Source organism: Talpa occidentalis, unplaced genomic scaffold, assembly GCF_014898055.3.
Source record: "Talpa occidentalis isolate TD23 unplaced genomic scaffold, MPIMG_talOcc4v2.1 talOcc4.2, whole genome shotgun sequence".
Lineage (NCBI taxonomy): Eukaryota > Metazoa > Chordata > Mammalia > Eulipotyphla > Talpidae > Talpa > Talpa occidentalis.
In genome coordinates, this window is record NW_023602073.1 from 122,476,175 (window position 1) to 122,497,943 (window position 21,769).

Sequence of the window (21,769 nt, forward strand, 5' to 3'; positions counted from 1 at the left end):
TATTGTTATATTTGAGAAAATATACTTCATGTTAATAACATTTGTTCTTTACATACTTTGTTGGAGTCTTTCATTTGAATGCCAGGACCTCATAGTATTTAGAACAGTGTTTCTCCAACTTTAGTGGATCTTATAAACACCTCTGAAGTTTTTCCAAATGCATAATTCAGGTTCCACCTCTCTGAGATTATGCCCCAGCAGGTCAGGATAGGGCTTGGGAATCTGCATTTGTAACAAGTTCCTGCTTCAGTTGTTCAGATTATAAGGAGACCAAATCTAACTTACCTACACCCATATGTTCTCAGTTCTGAAATGGGATAAGTATATCAACCCTATCAGGTTATTATAAAAGTAGCAGAAAAGAGCCTGCTGTGAATTAAGTGTTCAATAAATGCAAGTTTTTAATCTTTACTAAGTAACTCTCTCAATTACAAATTGGCTCCAGATGAGGGAAAAGTCCATATGCAGGAGTGAACCATGTTTCATAGACTCTACTTGTTTCGTTTAGTAAACAAAGACTGTTTCACTTACTTATTTTATTGAAATATTTGTGTCCATACACATTGGGTATAATATCAAGATTGTGTTGACTGCATTTTCTCCTGTTTCAATGAAGCATTGTTTTAGTGTAATAGATAACCTAGTTCCCAAGAGGTCCAAACTTTTCATTATTTATTGCCTTATAGATTGGCCACAACAAAATTGCAAAATTTGTAGCTTCTTGTAGCTAAAAATACTGGATAAAAATTAGAGCCTCAAATATGGTCCTACAATATTTTGTACAGTTTGCAAAATTCAGAGCTATGTTTTTCTCAAGCTTTAATATCTAACGTTTGTTTATAAATAAGGATACATTCCTGTGAAAATTTTAAACTGTGTTAAACAAGTAATATATGTAAAAGTCATATTTGGAAATTGCTTAAGTTCAACTAGATTCACAAATGAGAAAAATTAGTTTGTCTTGATTTTTTATTGATAATATGTATTACAGATTTGCTAATTTGTAAACTGATAGTGAGCAATTTTTAAAATTTATTCCTGTTGTACTTTTCACCATTTGGGATAAATCTCTGCAGTTATTTTTATTTAAATATAAAATATATTTTCTCTCTTTTATAACTGGAAAAGGAGAGTCTCACCCAGGTCCTTGGCAACATGAGTGAGGTTTTCACCTGCCGGTTCGCCTTCTGGGAGCCAAGAAACCTTTTTCCAGGACAAATCCCCAAAAGACCTGGACCTTTGAGTACCTCAAGACTAGATTAGAATGAGGAATGTGAGATGCAGCTAAAGAAAAGATTTATTAAAAAGCGATAGAGCAATAAAGAGAGCCTAGAGAGACCTCCTAAAACAGAGAGGCTCTTGGAGGTGCCAAGCTAGGCATCTATACAGGTTTTAACGCTGGCGTTTGAGCCCAGCATGATCCGTTTCTTGTTGCCAGTTGTGAGCACCAAAAAGTTAAAGCTAGGTGGTTGTGCAGGGCTGCAGACCGTTTCATGGGTGAATAATTCATAGAGAAACTGTGTCCACAGTGCCAGTCTGACCCAGTCTTCAACAGGTTAACTTAAGCTGCAAAGGCTGGGGAATGCACAGGCTGGGGACAAACTAGAAAACAAAATCTTATGGGCCAAAGACATTTATGGCATCTGGCCTCTGGGCCCAGAGTCAGATATATTTGACCTCGTGTTTACCAGGCTGATAAAAACAATGGAATCAGCAAAGTTCTGTCCTTGAGTCCTGTCTCTCTCTCTGTTCCTGAACGCTTTTATGAAAACACAGGACTTTCTTTCACAGATGTGATATCTTTAAGAAAAAGTATATTTAAATATATACTCATAAGTGTACATGTTATTAGAAAAATGTATGTTACAGAAAATAGACCACATTGCATATTAATTAAGTAGTTAAAATAATAATACAGATTGTGAAAACCTCACATTTGGAGCTTTTAATAATGGAACAAACAATATTATGTTAGGATTTATTTGTTTTGTAAAAATAAGTAATATTTCTCAGACTAAGATTTTCAGCCTGATTCCATTAACTCCTCTTGGCCCAGTCTCTGTCTCTTTCTCCATCTGTAAAGTACTATTGCTAATAGCTGCTTAACTAAAGTGTTTCCTGTGAACTTAAAATGAGGTCACATTTATGAAAGTACTCTGAAGAAACCCAAGCAGTTGTAATCATTATTATAATAATATTTGCGTCCTCTTGTAACTTCGCCATGAATTCGTTCAAACTGTGATCTCCTGGAGATGAAATGTTTGGAAGAGGCAGATCATTTTATTAGAGAGTCCAGCCATCTCTATCCAGGAATGTAATAGTTAGAAGCACAATTTAGATAACATATTGGTAATTGTTAAGAAAATTGTTAAGCACATAAAGATGTTAAAAAATGAATGTACTCAAAAAGAGTAATCAATGGACTTACCTCATCTTTGCTGTGGGGCGCTTGAATGGGCAAGCAGTCATGTCTTTGCATCCTGCTGTGCTAACTCTACTCCTTTCTCTCTTGTGCCTCCTTGGCTGCAGGTCCCACTCCATAGGGTAAGCTCAGCCTTGGGGGAGGGCCCTGCTGCTCCCTGACCCCTCCCCTCCTTCCCAGAGACCATTTCTTTCACACAGTGGCTGTGTCTCAATGAAAAACCTAGATCTCTTTTCCGGATAGTGTTGGAGAGATGGGGCAGTTACAGTTTAGAGGGCTCCTAGTAGATCTGAATTTATTTACACACACATTCATTTCATTTCTGAAACATTTACCCCAATTTCACTGGCCGAACTGTCTCCTAGGAATCACTCCGGCCTACATTGACAGAATTGCTTTGGTTTGAAATAAGAAAAAGAGAGAAGTGGAAACTGAGAGTTGTATGTATTTCATAAAACATTGAGGAGAGTCAACATAATTTTTTTTTCTAGATTGCCATGTTTTTCTGAATTTCATGTGATTGTTCTTTTTACAGATGACTCCCCTTCAACTTTCTGTACTTTCTGAAGTTAAAGAGAGAAAGGTTAAAGAGAGAAAGGAAGTGTGTAATTGTCTGGTCCCAGGCCTCTGAATTAAGCCTCTTTTGAACTGGAACTTTATTATATACCTTTGGGGGGAATTTTTTTCTGAAGAAAAATATCTTGATAAGACTGATGAATTACTTTGAATAATTCTTGTTAAATATAATACCCCATGAAATATTCTGCCCATAGCTTCTGAATGTCTAGGGGAAGGCCACAGAACCCCTTAAGTTTCTTTGGCCTTTTTTTTTTTTTGAGTTCTAGTGCAGTGTTCATGACCTCAGGGAGCACTAGCCCCTCAAAAGTAGGCCCAGTTTTGCTTCCACCCTCTGCCCAGCCTGATTCCTGAGTGGAACTTGCAGAGACATAACAGGCATTCAGTTAGAGGGAAGATGAGTCAGCTACTATAGGATTAATAGCATGAGAAGACTGAAGTTCTCAGCATCCTCAGAAATGTGTCTAGAACCTTGTACCAAAGGTTCTAGAATAGATGCCAATAGTATCTGCTCCAAGTTAGACTCCATTGCAATCACCTGGCCTGTATTTCCTTGATTGCTTCTTGTTATCTACATATATTCCTCTGTGGAGTTTCTCCTCAAGGGAACAGTTAGCTTTTACCTGCCTGACTCTACACCCTGGGCAGTGCCCTTTGCCCTGTATTGTCTTCCTGAACAGGAAATGGGAGTGGAGAGGAGGGTGGACCCCAGAATAAGTCCATTGGCTGCTGGGCTTACCTGGGGAAACCACACCTTCTTCTTAGCTTTCTGGGAACCTACAGAGAGTAAAATAACATGCACCTATGAACCAGCTACTCTTCCTGTATACCTTGAAAGCTGACTATGGCCTGTCCTGCCCAACAAAAAGCAAATGTCATCCTGGTGGGGTGGGCAGGGAATGGTTCAGATAGTTAAAACTGCTATTTTAAAACTGTGATGGGAAGTTTCTCATGTACTTATATTGTGCTGTCTTCTTTTTTTTCCCCCTTAACTGCTTTTGCCCTGAAGCTACTCCATTCGCCATTCCATAAGTATGCCTGCTATGAGGTAATGTGTGCAAATTATTTTACATCATATTAATATAGAATGTGTATAAAGTGCTATTGATGTTTGCTTCGTGAACTTTTTCCTCCTTTATATGAAAGGAAGTGCAATGGCCTACCTCATTGTCTTTTCTGATGGACCTTGGGAGAAAAGGCTAGCAATTCCCAAGAGCTGTAGTGTAACAGGCCTGGGCTTTTGACAAGATGTGTTGGCTCAAATCCATCTTCTTCAAATTATGTCACCTGAGACAAGTTACCCAACCTATCCCAATCTCCACTCTCTTATCCATACACTGGGAGAAATAAGACCTACTTCACTTCACTGGGCTGTTGTGGCACATAGCCAAAATAATCTGTGTAGAGGACTTAGTACAGGATCCAGAATATCCCATGTACTCTTGCGAAGGTGGAGATACGCGTCTTATTTCAGCATGATTAAATACAACCCCAGGAGAAAGCTTATGTATGTATGTATGTATGAATGTATGTATGTATTTATGTATTTCCTGTCTTTGTCTCATTTTACTTATTTTTTTTGTTAAGTTATATTTATTGAGGCAGTGTTGTAGAGGTTTACACCTCTACAAATATATGTTATTTCACCAAACCCACCACCAAAGAAAGAATAAAAGACTAAGAGGACAACAGTTCTAGAAAAGACATTTTTAGAATTTCTTAAGGTAGATATTAAAATAGTGTCTGATAAACAATAAATATGTGATTAAAATTACTGGCCAGATGAAAACTTCTGAGAACGATGTTCCCTGTCAAGTTGTATGGCTTAGTGATATGATAGGATAAGATTACACTGGTAGTGAATAGAGGAATAATTGTTAGATTGGGAATCAGAAGATGCCGGTAATAGACCAGCTCTATCAAGAATGAACTTTGTTGCCTTGGAAAGGCACCTCAGTATTATCATTTTCATCATGTTTAAAATAAGAGGCTAGGAGCATAGTTACTGGTTGTGCCTTGTGCTCCCTAGAGCCCTCAGGCTGCTTTGGGGTGCCATGGTGGGGGCAGAGTGGAGGTACCAACCTAGGGGGCCCTTCTCCCTATAGTTAAAACTGTGCCTCTTCTACCTGCTTTGTATTGTATGTTGTTGGTGTGAATATGTCCTAGAGGAGGTTCAATTACCCTGTAGAGTTTGAGACCACTGAAGCCAAATTCCTTCTGTGTTCATTTGCAGTGCTAAAAGTTTGTGGTTGTATATGATGTGATTAAATATGAGTAAAGTTTCTCCCTGTTCTCCAACATGCATTCTAGTATAATTTAGTTTAGGAATGTCTGTTTTATCTTGTCTGATGATGTCTCTTCTACACTGGGGTCATTTGGTTACTTTGGAAATTTAACCAGAATATTTTGATTTCCCTACATGGTGATAGAGAGCTTCAAGATTGCTTAGTCTGTGTTTGAATGACTTCCTCCCCCTAGCATGACACTCAAATTGAGCAGTGCAACTTATGACTCTGAGCTTCTTTACTTGTTAAATGTTACATCTGGGTGTCCAGAGAAGGCTTTGAAAAAAATTAACATGGTTTTGTTGTGTGAACCAGGAATGCATCTAATGGCATGTACATCAATGAAGCCCTAATGAACAGAAATTAAATTTTCATTTTGAAAAGGCATACTCATGTACTGTATGCTTATGATCCATTAGGCTGAGCCATCTCCCCATGGTGGTGCTATGTAACTGATGGATGATAAACAGTTATGTAGGCAGGCTTGGCAAAATAAAGCCTGCAGTGGACGTCATGTGCTAATAAGTATATACGTTTGTCGTTCCAATATAACTTCACTAATATTTCATCATGAAACAGAGGTATTATGGAGAATTCCTAGGGAGTTGACTCATGTTTGAGTCATATACAAGATGTGATGCTGTGCTTGAATGCTTTGAACTCACTGTTGTTGAGTCATATAGTCTAATGCGAATGCACATCTGGTCATCTGGAGCCTGTGTGTCAGGAGACAATCCCACAGTCAAATTCACTCAAAAACTATTCTCTATGCTAGTTTCTCTTGCTAGTGTTAGAGCCGTGCTTCATCCCACAACCTACAATGAAGCCCATATTTATTTGTGACTTGTTCATTGTGTTAAATAATCTGTGTTCCATCTTGTTATTTTAAGCAGTAGATACTTCATTTGGTGCATTTTCTATATTGAATTTTGCCACATGGTATTTTGAATTAATGACCTCATTACCAGTAAAAACATCACCAAGTCCAACTAAAGAAACAGGATCTCAACTAAAAAATGTATCATTTTTAGCTCATTCTCCTGTATGAAGTTTCTCTAGGCCATTCATCACTTTATTTCTTCTGCACTCAAGAGAGATTAACAAAATATTTATCAAATATTGTCACATTCAGTTAATTATTTAACCTGAAATAGTGGTAATTGTTGTTGCTGACATGGATACAAGATTTAAGATACGTTCTTAGTTCAGATCCTGTTTCTTTTGTTGGACTTGGTGATATTTTCAATGGTAATGATGTCATTAATTCAAAATGCCATATGGCCAAATTCAATATAGAAAATGCACCAAATGAAGTGTCTACTACTTAATATAATAAGATGGAACATAGATTACTTAATACAATGAATAAGTCACAAACAAAATGCCAATGGACTGCAAAGGTTCTGTCTGCTAAGAGAACAAATAGTTACAGCCTTCTTGGGGAAGGAAAAACACTCATTACATGATCACAAATCAGACAAATAATGGGTATATTTAAACTTAAATAATGATAACATTGACTTTCAGAAATGCCACCTCATGGAGGTTAACAAAACGATCACTTTTTAAGGCATGGAGAAGAAAAAACTTCTGAACCCTTTTGTTCTTGTGCTATTTCTGTATTGCCTCACACTCACTGAAAGAAGGGACTTTAAAATTCCAACTGGGAAAGTCAAATGAGATATTCTTCAGGTAGACTTTCCACTGATTATCAAAAAGTGTGAGTTGGAAAGAAGAGTGTTGTGATTTAAAAAAACAATTAATTAGTAAAAGAAAAATTAAGTTATCACTCCTCTGACTCATTGGAAATGATTTACAATGCACTGTAGTATTACTGCCATACCCTTGCCAAGTGTTTTATTACTTATTCTGTAGTTGAGTATTTTACGTTGTAAAATTCTATGTGAAGTTGAGGTTTCTGGGTCTTACCTAGCAGAAGTGAAATGTATTTTAAAAACATGCTTGGAGTAGGTGGCAGATCAATAGCTAACTCTGATGCAGAGGTGATATTTACAAATAAGAGCAGAAAACCAGACAGCATGGTTGCTAAGAAGTAGGTCTTTGGAGCTGACCTCTCTTTTTCTATTTTAGGAATTCTCCTACTTTCAAATCTTTTGAGGAGAGGGTTGAGACAACTGTCACAAGCCTCAAGGTACAGATGAAGTGATTTTGTGTCATTGGGTCTTTAAATCAGGACAGCTTAGTCATCGCTGTGGTTAGTACAAAGGCAGGATCCCCAGCATTCCCTGCAGCCAAAAAGCAAATCTTGCAGTTAGTCCTTTTCTTCACATATCAATCTATAAATAAAACCAGTATTGAATAGTGTTGTATCCTCACAGAGTTGTTTGTGTAAGTCATTTAGTTAGAACTTTTAATACTCTTCCTCCCAAAGCCAATTTGTGAGAAAGGATTGTGGACAGGACAAAGGGTATGTGAGTTCTGAATTAAGAGTGTAAATAAAAGCTTACACTCTTGAAGCTCTCCAGTTTGGAAATAGACTAACAAAATGAGTGTGGCTCTATATTATCCTGCTATCCGCTACCCTTCAGTTACCTACACTTGCTTACTTAATTTCCCAAGCTTAGCAAGATTACCTGAGGAAAAATAAAACCAAGTCACAAAATGCATTGTTTTGTAAAAATGCATTGATCCCTGATTATAAACCGAAATGTGCTTTAAATGGTAGGTGCTAAAAAATTAATTGGATTTATTGTTTGAGCATGGATAAATCAGTCTACAGAGGAAAAAAAGAGCAACAATAATGTCTAAGTCTTAATATGCATAGAACTTTCAAAATCAAGAACTGCTAAGCTTACTTTTTAAAGGTACTGCCTTAAATAATGACAATTTTATGTGATATCATTATTCTGCATACAATCTATTTCCTATTTCCCTATTACTGGGAAAAATAAGAATACATATGACCTTTAACCAGGAGACAGGCACATGCTGTGTGTCTAGCTGCAGCTCATCCCCTATTGGTCATGAGCTTCCTGATAAGGACTGTGAGGGCATACATTCTTCCTTACTCGATGTTCTAGATGCTCTGATTGATTTTGACCTGGAGGGCCCATTCCCCTTAGAGGAGGGTCTTCATGTAGTCTTCTACTTTATTGGGCTTGTGATTAGGTGTCTAAGACCAAAGAGGAAATGATTACTCAGCATTTGCCTGGCCTTCTTTGGCTTCATTAACCAGTAGCTTCTATTGTGCAATTTCATTACCCTCCTTGTCGACATCATCACTTAAAGTGTACAGGGACCAGTCGACGCCATTAAATTGCTCCCATTTGTAGGAAAAACTTTTGATAGGGAGGAACATGCAGCGTTGCAGACATATCTCTTGCTGAACTGTCTAGTAATGAAACAAAAAGGTCAAAGGAATCTAGCAGTCAATTTCTCAACATTTGGTTCTCAGCCTTAGACAAAACAAGGAGAGATCCTGTTGCTTGTTCGACAAGTTCTAATGTAGGAGAAGTTGTACTTTTTAAGTTTTCTTTAGAAGAAGGAGATATGAAGAAGCAAAAGAACAATGAAGAACAAATATTATCATTTGCTTTTAGGAAACACTGGTAAGCTTACAGCTCACATGTGATTTCAGTGCTTGATCCACATTTTCAGCCTCTCGCTTTTCTTAGCTTATCTGCAGATTAAATACTATCCAATGTCAAGATCTCCTGAAAATGGATTCAATGTCTGCATGATTGTGTATGGGTCTAACAAGACTCACATGATTGTGTATGGGTCTAACAAGACTCACAAGACTCACTTCACCTCCTCTGTCATGGTCAATGCCTGGTTTCTCTTTTTTCTGTCTACCCAGGCAATCGATAATAGCAAGTAATTATACTTTGTGTGAGACCTCCCGCTTCCTCAATAATTACAAATTACTGATTCCTTTTATCCCCTTCAGACTAAATAATAGATATTCAACCTGTCATGTATTTTCTGCAGATTTACTTTCTAAATCTCCAAATTTTCTAGAACTTCTATTATGAATCTAGACTTTTTTTCTGAGGAAATGACTCATAAATCAGCAAATATGAGTGAAATTCCTTGCAATCTATTGTGCTGTATTTCCATGCACCTTTATGACTTTAAGCTTGATTTTTAAAACACCACTTGAATAGAATCATGTTCAATTATTTGTGTTCTATTAGAAATAACATTCTGCTAGGAGCTAAGGTTCATTCCTGCCACCTTCTCACACAATCTGTCACATACCATGTGGCATTTGTACCCAATCAGTTGCTCTTCCTTTATAACTGATTCTGTAGATGGTTTGCTTTATGATGGAACATTCTCCAGTTCATTGTAATCATTTAAAATCTAGTCCTTTCTTGTAATACATCAATGTATTGCTTGATGGCATCTCAACTGAAATCACCTATACACTTGATGAGCACACTTAAGTCATCTAAAACAAACAAGCAGACCCAGGACCAGCTCCTGTGAAACCACATTTGGTACATTTTCCCATCCTCCAGTCATTCAAGAGTAAGTACATTCCTTTCGACTGTTCTGCACCCAGGTCAAGCAGACCATATTCTAAGAGCACTTACTTTTTGATGAATATATTATATGCCCTAAATTAAAACCTTAAAAAAATGTGAGATATATTATACTTACTGTATCTATATGTCCTTTCAACCAGCTATTTTGTTATACAAGATAGGTAGCCCAAGTCAGTAATTTAATTAAGTTTTTTGTGCATAAGCGATTATAGTTTTGGGGACAAAGTGACAGATTCTTGGATAAAAACCTGTTGTGAAGAGAAGGGTTCTGGAGAGGTTTATTACTTATGTCTTTGCTTTGGCAGGTCCTTACGTAAAGTACTGTTGAGTAGTCATTAAACCCACGTACTTAGAAAACCTCTTTATTCCACTCTCCTCTTTGCCAAATTGCTTTATTTCAAAATACTTCCCTTGTTCTCAATTATTCTATTTTGATTTGAGAAAACCTAGGGCTAGAAGAGAAGAATGAAACAAAACTCAGAAGAAAATGTCAGTAACTGATATGCACCTGATTCAAACATCTGTGTGATTTCTATTGTAAAAAAGAATGGGAATTTTTTTTAAAAAAAAAAGTGAGGAGGAGGGAATGGGAAGCAGTAATAGAGTATATGTTACAGTCAATTAATCTTATTTCCCCAGGAAAAAAATAAGCATAGTGAAAAACACATAATTGAAAACAATCACCCCTTCTTCCCAGTGCTAAGATGACAGAGTTGGGGAGGAATCAATTACTCTGGCAGAGATTTGCCAACTAAGGTTTGGGGGCTAATTCCAGCTGGTCACCCTTTTCTGAATGGCTAGTAGGCTAAGGAGAGCTTTTAAATTTGTTTAATAGCTGAAAAAAGTCAAAGGGAGAATTATATTTTGTGACATGTAGACATTACATAAAATTACATTTTAGTGTCAATACATAGTGTTTTGGGAACACAAACGATGCTTACGCACTATAGCTGCTTTCTATAGTGATTGATTTGAGTATTTGTGACAGAGATTATGTGGTTCCCAAATCTAAACTATTACTAACTGACCCATTCCACAACGAGTTTTCTGATCTGGAGCTGAGTGCAAAAAATTCAACTTTGTAACTGAATTTAAAGAGGCAAAGAGGGATTTTAGTGACAACTGGAGAAAAGTGTGTGTGTGTTTTGCAATGAATGAACTGCTGTTAAACCCTGGCTAAGTTTTTTAAAGGGCAAATGAGGCAGGGAGGGGATAAATGGTCTAGTAAGAGTGATGCTTCTGTTAGCAATCACTTTGGAGACAGTGAAGCATAAAAAGCAATTTGGGAATCACAACATAGATATATTCTATACCTTTTTTTTCCTCAAAAATGTTTTTTCATATTGTTAATGGTTAAATTAAGGCCAGTTTGATCATTTACATTAAGCATTTTGGACCACTACATATTCTTTCTATATTTTTCAAAATACATCACCATATTTCTTGATTATAGATTGATTTCCCCATGATTCTATTTGTTACCAGTAACAAGAACACTAAAAAGGAGACCCGGTAAAGTATTGTGACTTTGCATTTTAAGGCATATTAGTCCTATAAAGACAACTGTCTAGAAAGATGTGAAGTGACAGTGCTTAAGATTTGGTTTGGGATCTCCAGCTCTCAAAGCCAAGACCAGAAATAATGCTAAATTGGTCCTCTCTGCCTTTTTCAGGAAACATTTATCAGAAGGCAAGGTTGTTTTGCTAAATCTCAAGTAGTAAACCTAAATTGAAGTCACCTGAACATGTCCATACATTGGTAAAATTGAGGGATTTTATCTAAAATTAGTTCTCCATTGATTAAATTGGTTTTCTGAGTGAATGGGTAGATGGAGCTGATCCGTGGCTTTATATATGGCCCTGGAGGACTTGAGAATCTTAGCTGGAGAGGAGACAATTGTACCAAAACTTTGCAGAACTTTCCCAGAACCCAAGTATGAACGCCTCCTAGCACTCTGCTAAAGGAAACAACTTCTCTCCATCCTTTTCATCCCTTTAAGAAACAACTGATTTCCGAACTTGAAAGTAATCAAGCTTTCGGCTTTTTTGTGAAAACACTGCAAAATAATATTAAATGACTATTTTATTTATTGTGTCTCTACCGGTTTCAGACGAAAGTAGGCGGGACGAACCCGGGCGGAGGCAGCTTTGAAGAGGTGCTCAGCTCCACAGCGCAGGCCAGTGCGCAGAGTACAGCGGCTGCCAGGCGCCCCGAAGAGGAACTGCAGTGCTAGGGCCGCGGGGTGGGGGCCCCCACCTCCCAGCTTGCCCCGCCCTGCTCCCCGATGTAAAGACCAAATTCCTCCTGGGAAGGATTCAGGCCTTGACCTTGTTCTTATGCCCTCTCCACAGTTTAATACAATAATTTCCATTTGCATTTGTGTTAATCATGGGCCACTTGACCATCACACTTCAATATTTCTATTAGCATATTTAAAATATCCTCAGCTTCAGAACACAGAGGGTCAAATCCCTGTCTTCATGTAATTAATTTCCAAACACAAAAGCTATTAATTTTGCTTTAATTTCTGCTTGGACTCCTTTACAATATGCATGTCTTCAAAGGCTGAGTGAACCCCACTTTCAGTTCAGCCTGATCTAGGGGACTGGGGCTTTTTCTGCTGTCTCTAGCAATGGGATGACTCTGCAAATTTCATCTAACTGCTTGTGTTCTCCCTCACTTGTACCAATTATGTTTGTTTACTTAAACAATTAAAATAACTGATTTTAATGACGACTCTGGATTCTTTTTTTTTTTTAAATGAGACTTTTGAACAGCTTTTATTTTTTTAAAGATTATTTATACAAGCACTGGGTACAGTCAGAAGGGCAGGAGGGTGGGAGAATTCACCAGAGCCAAAGCGGGGAGCAGAGCAGGCATAGGGCCGAATTACACTGCTGAGGGGAGCAGCAGGCGGCAGGAGAGGTCTGAGCGCCATGTGGGACCCTCGCTGGTGGCCGGGGAACAGCCAGACATCGAACCAGCGCTGCAGAGGCTGACGGGCAGCTTCGCAAGCCAGCGCTCAACCGCTGCACCACCGGGGAGGCCCTACTCTGGATTCTTAATTTTGTCTTAAAGGGTGATAGCCATGATTCTGCAGATGCCATTTTAAATCAACCTCTGCTGATCTGGTGAAAATGAGAAAGTTTTTGTAATTATAGTCCCAAGTTACCTTAGGGTGCCGAAACAATCTCCAATTCTGAAATCCTCTCTAGTCTACATAGACTAGTATTTAACCTAAGGAAGAGATATCGCAATAGGGGGTAGCTTGAAAACGGGGGGAAGCAGCATCTGTAATCCTTTCCCATTTGTAAATTGTAAACATGAATGAAAAAAGCATCTAATATAATTACTAATTTAATCAGATTTCTTTTTTTAACATTTAAAAAAGATTTATAAGGGAAAGGTAAAAAGAAAAAGAGTTACCAGAATCATTACAGGTGGGCAGGATTGCTGCCGCTCCAAGTTTGCAAAGGGAAAATATTTGTGAAAAGACACCTGCATATCCGTAGGCAGGTAGGAGAGCTGTTTATGTCAGATTTCTGCAGTAACTTTTATCTTCCGGATTCTGTGCTGCTCTTCTAAATGGGAACATACATTTGTTAGCAGGTAGCAGAGATGCAACCTACAGGTACAATTTTTGAATGCACACTGAATAAACCTAACAAATCCACAGTTAATATGTATACTATATATAGCCCACTGTAGGGGCAGGATGACACGGCAGGATCTCTACAACCCAAGCAGACTGGGTAAAAGGAGAGTCCTGGAGCCGTCAGTGGCTTTTACAGGCTTTCATTGGGATTTTCCTGGGTACACAGCAGGCAGGGGTCCCAGCCCCGCCAGTCCACTCAGCCCCCAGCAGGTCTTCACTCTTTCTGGGCTTTCCGGCCTTCTCTGGAGGTCTTGTTCTCTGCTCCTCTCGTGGTTCTGCTTCTCTGCTCTCTGTTTCGTTCTTTTCGTGGTTCTGCTTCTTCTCTGCTTCTGCTGGCGTCCCCGTGACACCGCCCTTAAAAGCCCAGTCTTACCCCAGGTGAATCCCATCTACATAAGCCCACACCCTACTCCAGGTGCCTGCCATCAGGCATGCATTCAGGACCACAGGGATCCATCATCAATCTTAACGGTGGGAAGCAGAAAAGCCTAATATCATTTACTTACCCTATACCCACTTAGTACATGTATGTCAAATTTTCTTTTTAAATTTATGGTGAAGTACGGCCTCCCCGGTGGCACAGCGGGTTGTACACAGCACTGTGAAACTGTCCTCAGCCTCTGCAATGTAGGTTCGATTCCTGGCCGGCCAGGGAGATGCCCACATGTCGCGGCAGACCTCTCCTGTCTCTCGCACTGCTCAGCGATGTTTTGGTCCATCTGTCTGTTCTGCTCCCCGCTCTGTCTCTGGTGAATCCTCTCACGCTCCTGTGCTCTGACCTGTACCCCAGTTCTTGTATAAAAATAAAACATAAATTTATTGTGAAGTAGAAATGAATAAATGTGACACTGAAATAAAACCAATCTAAACAAGTCTATTCAAGCTGGCAGGATAGTCCATTCACATAACTGAAAATAAAGCTGCTTGGGAATCACATAATCTTTGAAGTCTGAGATCTTAGCAGAGATAGGTATGGGGTGTAAAGCTGAACCACAGAGAGCAAGTGGGATAGAAAAACCCTGCCAGTAGGAGCATAGGCATTCTCCCTAATTCATTCTTCTTGCCTGTTGGTTGAAGCCAAACCTGGCTGTAGGACCCATGAAAAACAGTTTTCTCAGTTTCCCAGACTATTTTTCACCTTGACCTTCCAGCCCAGGTGGCCTAGTAAATAACATGTGGCCTTGCAATGTAGTCCGCATGTGCAAAGAGCAGTAAATAACATGTAACCTTGATATATAGTTCACATGTAGGAAACATACTAGGCTTAAACTTGGCCCTGTGCCAGCTTTGTCTATAAAATCATGTAAAAGCTTATAGGGCTCCTGGGGTAGGGGCAAGGGGCGCCCACTATTGGGCTGAGGGACACCGCTGCGGCTGGAGCTCAAGGGGGCTGACACTGCTAGATGCTGCCATTATTGCTACTGCTGCTGTCACTGCTGCTGCTGTTGCTGCCTTTGCTGTTGCTGCTGCTGGGGATGAGCCGGGGGGGGGGGGGTGAGGGGCCCCAGGGGGTCAAAAAAGCCCAGGGGTGGGGGTGAGGGGTCTCAGGGGGTCAAAAGAGCCCAGGAGGCCCAAGGGGCCTGCTGCCACTGGGCTGGAAGAGAGCTACCTCCACCTGGGCCACTGGGCCAGGCTGCTGCTGCCAGGCCAGCCAGCCAGATAATGCTGTTTCTACCCATGTATCTCCTGCTGCTGTAATAAAGACTTGTCCTACCCCATTGATGAGCTTCGTGACCTGTTATCTCATCTGCCACCATCGAGAACTGGGTAAGTTTGTGCTGAGGCCCTATACTTGCAGCTGGCTGGTAAGTATTGCTTGCCCACTGCTGCACGCAGGTACTCAGTCTCTGTGCCCTGCCAGTGGTGACCTGCTACATTTGAATTGGTCTTTTATAATGTCACTACCACCTTTTTTTAGACCACATGAAGCACATTGCATACATAGTATTAGAAAATGCGGAGATACAGTGCTACAAACAAATATCTTCATTCACCAACAAATCTCTGTACACAATAGTCTCAGCACTACGATCTGAAAACAGTAATAAAATTGAGTAGGAAAACAATCAAGAAAATGAGTGCTGTCATTCTTCGAACGTTCTAATCACATCAGTATTTAAAAAACTATATTCATGACACTTCTATTAATTGAAAGGTGTTTTTAATTCTGTCTAAGCTGAGAGTAAGATAATGGCCTTGACAGAGTAGTCTTTTTTCATTATGTCAGAAGATGCATGTGAAGAAGCCACATCATTCTAATTAGGATAATCAAATCAGCTGTTTGGAAGTAGCTAGCCTCAGTGTAGAGATTTCATTTCCTAACTGCCTAATCACGCAAGAACTGCCTGTTTCTCCCTCATTCGGCACATACAGCTCATCCTGACTTGACAGGATGTTGAGTTTCCCTGTTATGTGCAGCTGGGCTCAGTTCTCATACAACAGAGTATTCCAGACATGCTAAAAGGTATTTGCACAAGATGAACTTAAACTTGTCCTAACAAATCAAAATTACTATGCACAAAATGATACCACAACAAAAAATGTTGAGAATCTCAGTGTGAATTGTCATTACAATTTAGACTGGATTTTTAACATGTAAGAAATCCTGTAATGTAACCATTTGCCACTTTTTTAAAAAAGATTTTTTTTTTAAGATTTTTTTTTATTATTTATTTTTATTTATACAAGAACCGGGGAACAGTCTAGACACGCAGGAGGGTGAGAGTATTCACCAGAGACAGAATGGGGAACAGAACAGGCAGACTGACAAAATACACTGCTGAGGGGAGCAGCGGGCGTGAGAGGAGAGGTCTGCTGCGCCATGTGGGACCCTCGCTGCCTGGCCGGCGCTGCAGAGGCTGCGGACAGCTTCACAGCGCTGCGCTCAACTGCCTGCGCCACCAGGGGAGGCCCTAAAGATTTTATTTTTTATTTATTTATGCATACAAGAACTGGAGTGTACACCAGAGATCTGTGTGTGGGGGGAAGGTGAGACAATTCACCAGAGACAAGAGTGGGGAGCAGAACAGACAGATTCACTGAAATACACTGCTGAGGGGAGCGGCAAGCAAGACAGGAGAGGTCTGCTGCACCATGTAGTTTAGTTAGCTCCCTAGCCTGGATTGAATTCATGCCGCAGTGACTGGCAATTGCTTGATAGCACTGAGACTTTAACCCTTGCACTACCAGGGAGGCCCACTATTTACCACTTTTTAAATACTGCTGAAATAATAGGAAATATTCATAAATTGATGTTGCAGTGTGACTAGGGGCTGAAGCCCAAGACTGTTACCCGTGGCGCCCCCTGGAGGGGAGTACAGGTGAGGATGAATAGTCCCAGGTGGATTAGAAACAAAGTATCCGTGGAGGTGTGGAGGTGGAGACTCTGGTAAGAAATATAAGGGATTGATGTTTCTGTGTCCTTTGGGTAAATACCTAGGAGTGGAATTGCTGGATCATATGGAAGCTCTATGTTTAGTAGGTCCAGAAACATCAATTCCAAAGAACACCTGCACCCCTATGTTTATAGCAGCACTATTTACAATAGCTAAGCTTTGGAAACAGCCCAAATGCCCAAAAATAGATGACTGGATCAAGAAGATGTGGTACATATATACCATGGAATATTACTCAGCATTCAAAAAAGATAAACACATGCAATTTGCAGCAACATGGATGGTGCAGGAAGGGATCATGCTCAGCGAAATAAGCCAGAAAGAAAAAGAAAAATACCGGATGGTCTCACTCATAGCAGGAATCTAGAAAACTTAAATAAGGGACCAGGAAAATGAATAACTATAAGAAAGTGAAAATCAAAATCAACAAAAAACTATGAACCAGAGACACTTTTTGGGGGGTGGGGGCGGGAGGGGAGGGATTGGGGTCAGAATGGGGGTGTTGCAACTGTATGGGGAATATAAAAATAAAATTTATTATTTTTTAAAAAAAAAAGAAATATAAGGGACTGCAGAAGAAACCACCTGGGATTCACCATTCAGGATTTCAGTGTTTTTAGATCTTCAACAATTCCAGGGTCAACCATTTCTGCCCCCACCATGCCAAACTTCCAGAAGGCTGTTGCAGTTCTTTGAAGAAGATGGAAAGGCTTCCAGGCGCCAACTTCAAAGAAGAAAAGTTCGGAGGTTTTGTAGGTAGCAGAGTGGCGGAAAAGGTTCCCAGTTTTGCTGATGTTATAGCTTGGAAGGGAAGGGGAAGACCCAGAGTTGGGTGCCATGCTGAGCTGCTGAGTGTGGGCTATTTGTTGGGTTGTTCAGCTGCTGCAGCTTCTGTTTCCATGTCAATTGGCTGGTGCTGTGCTGGGGCATCTCAGCAGCTCCAGTGAGCATCTCCTGTTGTGTCTTCTGCAATCTTTATGAGTTGGATTCCAGCATATAGTCTGGCTGCCATGTGCTCCGGGCCCTCAGTAGTGGGAAGACCATCTTGGGAGAGTGTTTAGGACTTTAAAACTCTGGACACTGCTTCAGGTGAGGTAGATGGTCATTTGTGGCTTCAGTGACTCTTTGTGTCCCTTCTTTGTTAAATAAATCCCATTATTGTTCTCTGAACCTGAGCAGTCTTGCAATTGTGTGCATGGGTGAAAAACACAGTGACCAGTAAACTATTTGGCAGTGCCCTTGGACAGTTTTAGTGCCCCTTACTGCCCTGTATCAGCAACTTTTATCTTAAACTCATCTCATAAAGACGGTGATGGTTGTTAAGTCCCATCAGTAGAGACATCTGCATTTTACCCTAAATTACACATTTTCTTAGAATCCTTTACTTAAACCATGAAAACAAAATTGTATGTTTATCGCAAAACATTTGCTATGCCACTCTATCCACAGTAGTCAATATAAAGAAAACACTGGGAATTGAAGCTGCTCTTCTATCATACTACATTGTTCCCAAACTAGCAATGAGCTTGAAAGTTGTTGAAATTCACTATAAAATGGTGCATAAGGTTGTGAACTTCAACCCCAACACTCTCATTTATTCCCAAATTGGAATATGGGTGGATGTAGTAAAGGGAGGTGGTAGTAAGGTTTAAAAGTGAGTTCAGGGGCCTCCCTGGTGGCACAAGGGGTTAAGCACAGCACTGTGAAGCTATCCACAGCCTCTGCAGCAGGAGTTCGATCCCCGAGCCCCAGCCAGTCAAGAAGCTACCCACATGGCGCAGCAGACCTCTGCTGTCTCACCTGCTGCTTCCCTCACCAGTGTATTTCAGACCGTCTGCCTGTTCTGCTCCCCACTCTGCCTCTCGTGAATCCTCACCACCCCTGCCCCCGTACCTCTGGCCTGTACCCCAGTTCTTGCATGCATGCATAAATAAATAAATCTCTAAAAAAAAAGTGAGTTCAACACGAGATGTAAAACAACTTCTTCAAAACTATTGTTCAAATATAATTTCCAACTAGAATATCTGGCAAAATCTCATGGTTACTTTTGATAACCTCTATTTAAGAGTGTAAAATCCTGTATTCTAATTGACTTTAAGTGCCTACTGTAACCTGTGGTTGAAGCCAAAGACTGTTACAGGTGGCGCCCCCTGGAGGGGGTGGTAGTGAGGATTGCTAGGCCCAGGAAAAATAAGAACAAATTATCCATGAGGTTGAAGACTGATAAAAAATAGAAGGTACTCATAGAAGCAGCCTTCAAGATTTCAATGTTGGGGATTCAGTGTTCAGGATTCAGCGTTCAGGATTTCAGCGTTTTCAGATCAGCGATTGCAGAGTCAGCGACTTTTGCCCCCACCGTGCCAATCTTCCAGAAAATCTTCTTCCAACCTCAGAGAAGAAAAGTTCAGAGACTTTGCAAGTAGCCAAGTTACTGAAACTGTCCCCGGTTTTGCTGCTGTTAGTGCCTGACAGAGAAGGCAAAGACCTGTAGCTGGGTGCCTCATTTTGCTGCGTGAGTGTGGCCATTTTTCTTATCATTCGACCACTGCAGCTGCTGATTTGAGTGTCACTTATCTGGTGCTATGTTGGCACATCTCGGCAGCTCTGTGAGCATCTCCTGTTGTGTCTTCTGCAGTCTTCATGAGTTGGATCCTGGTCTATACTCTGGCTGCTACATGCTCCAGGCCCTCAGTGGTGGGAAGACGCCATCTTGGGGGCCCTTGTGTTTAGTACTTTAAAACCCTGGACACTGCTTTGGTTGAGGTAAACTGCCATTTTTGGCCTCAGTAACTGTTTTTTCTTGGTTTGTTAAATAAATAGCATTATTGTTGTTTTCTGAACCTGAATAGTCTTGCAATCAAGTGCGCAGGTGAAGAACTCAGATGGTGATCTGTAAACTATTTGGGCACTGTCCGTGGCCTGTTTTAATGCCCCTTGTTGCCCCGTGTCACTACCATAAAGAATATATATATCTCAAAGCAAACTAAAAATAATATCAACATAAGTCTCCTATAGAAATCATCTTCAATCTCATTTTGAATATGAACACTGACAAGTTACTTAAATAAAAATACTAGGGACAGAATGAGCTTCTCACAAGACATTTCTTCATCAGTTATGTATCCCAGCTCATGTATCAACATAAGATTTTGAGATAAACAGGTTGGACATTCTATCAGAATTGACATTTTTCAAATACAAGGGCACTGAGAATTATGTAACAGCTGGAGAAATGCCAGTGCAAAAAGGAAAAACACAACAAGGAATTCTTCTCTGTTGAATTCAACCCAAGAATAATTATTTACTCAGTATTATAATTCTAGGGTTTGTTATTGAGAAGACCAATTCTAGGCAAGTAGCAGATATCATCCATGAATAAAAGTGTTTTTTTTTTAAGTGCTAATGCTCAAATATTTGTAGACATTGGCTGGTGAAATCAGTATGTTCTTTTGTTGATCATGACTTTGTTGTTATTAAATGATATAGCACGGGTACATAGCCTTTTTGCTCTTGAACACATTACCTTACTAAGGAAACATAGGTCTAAAACCCCATTTGGTAGATAGATGGAAAACTGAGGTAATAATTAAGTGACCAGTATTAAGTCTGACCCACAGAGGCTTCCAAAGTCTATAATTTCTGAAAATTATAGCAGGCAAAACATCCCAAGTAAAGCTCCAGGACTGCCAACATCTTCTGGTTATAAATATTTAAACTTTTTCTGGGGCTGTGTGCACATTCTCAAGCCAGGAGGGAAAACTGAAATGCTGATAGAATTCTGCTTTCCTACTAACCATATCTCCTATAATAATCAGACTTCACTGGCTTTTAACCATTTACCACTTTTTAAACATGGGTTCTGTGGTGCAACAGTATTTTAATGCCTAGCAGCACTGTGCTTTTCAACACAGAGCAGCTGTATGTACACGTGTGCTGCTCCTGAAGATCGTGCACCTTGCTTCCTGCAGATTGGGTATCCATGGATACGGCTAAGAGTTTCCAAAGAAACGGTGCCTAGGAGCCTCACCATGCCAGCCTTTTAAGGTCTTCTTCAAATGGAAACTGGCATGTAAATTAAAGGGACAGGCATCACTTCTCCCACTGAAACAATGGACAGGTTTGCCCGGATGGCCTTCCTTTCCTCACCATGCACGGGTTGTGCATCATTTATTTATTTATTTATAAGATTTTATTTATTTATTTTTATTATTTTTATTTATTTATGCATACAAGAAGTGGGGTGTAAGCCAGAGGAGTGAGAGGTGAGAGGATTCACCAGAGGCAGAGTGGGGAGCAGAACAGGCAGATGGAGTGAAATACACTGCTGAGGGGAACAGTGGGTGAGACAGGAGAGGTCTGCTGCACCATGTGGGTTGCTCCCTGGCCTGTGGCTGGGGATCGAATTCATGCTGTAGTGGCTGGCAGTAGCTTTAACCCTTGCACCACCAGGGAGGCCCTATTTATTTGTTTTTTTGCATAGGAGAACTGGGGTATAGCCCAGGGGTCGGAAGTGGGAAAGAATTAGAGGATTCACCAGAGAGTGGGTAACAGAACAGGCAGATCTACTGAAATACACTGCTAAGGGGAGTAGTGGGCAAAACAGGGGAGGTCTACTGGATGCCATGTGGGTCAGCAACCTGGCAGGGGATCAAACTCAGGCCTTTGTGGTGGGCCTTCAGCATAGTAGTGCTGAGACTTAACCCCTAGGCCACCAGGGAGGCCTGGTTGTGCATTATTTAGAGGCAAGCGGGCAGACTGCTTACTCTAGGAACAGAAAATGAGAAGAGATCTGGTCTGGTATTATGTAGTCCCGACATAAGGTGCAGTGACCCTAGGGATACTTTTTCTGTTATCTGCACGGGTGATACTTTTTTTTAGACTTATTTTTTATTTATACAAGAGCCAGGGTACTGGCCAGATGCACG

At 40.3% G+C, this 21,769-nt stretch overlaps 1 protein-coding gene across 7 annotated transcripts in view; it reads left to right on the forward strand.

Moving 5' to 3' along the window:
• Positions 1–12,524, forward strand: part of TPD52L1 (TPD52 like 1) — a 93,095-nt gene extending 80,571 nt beyond the window's left edge. For 5 of the 7 annotated variants that reach the window (XM_037520355.2, XM_037520349.2, XM_037520353.2 and 2 more), the window contains exons 5-7: positions 4,008–4,046; positions 7,375–7,435; positions 11,905–12,524. In XM_037520355.2, coding sequence (XP_037376252.1) covers positions 4,008–4,046; positions 7,375–7,435; positions 11,905–12,027 — 223 coding nt within the window. In that variant the 3' untranslated portion in view covers positions 12,028–12,524. The remainder of the gene's footprint in view (positions 1–4,007; positions 4,047–7,374; positions 7,436–11,904) is intronic. The other 2 variants (XM_054697802.1, XM_054697803.1) reach the window with 2 other exon arrangements.
• The last annotated feature ends 9,245 nt before the right edge of the window (positions 12,525–21,769 follow it).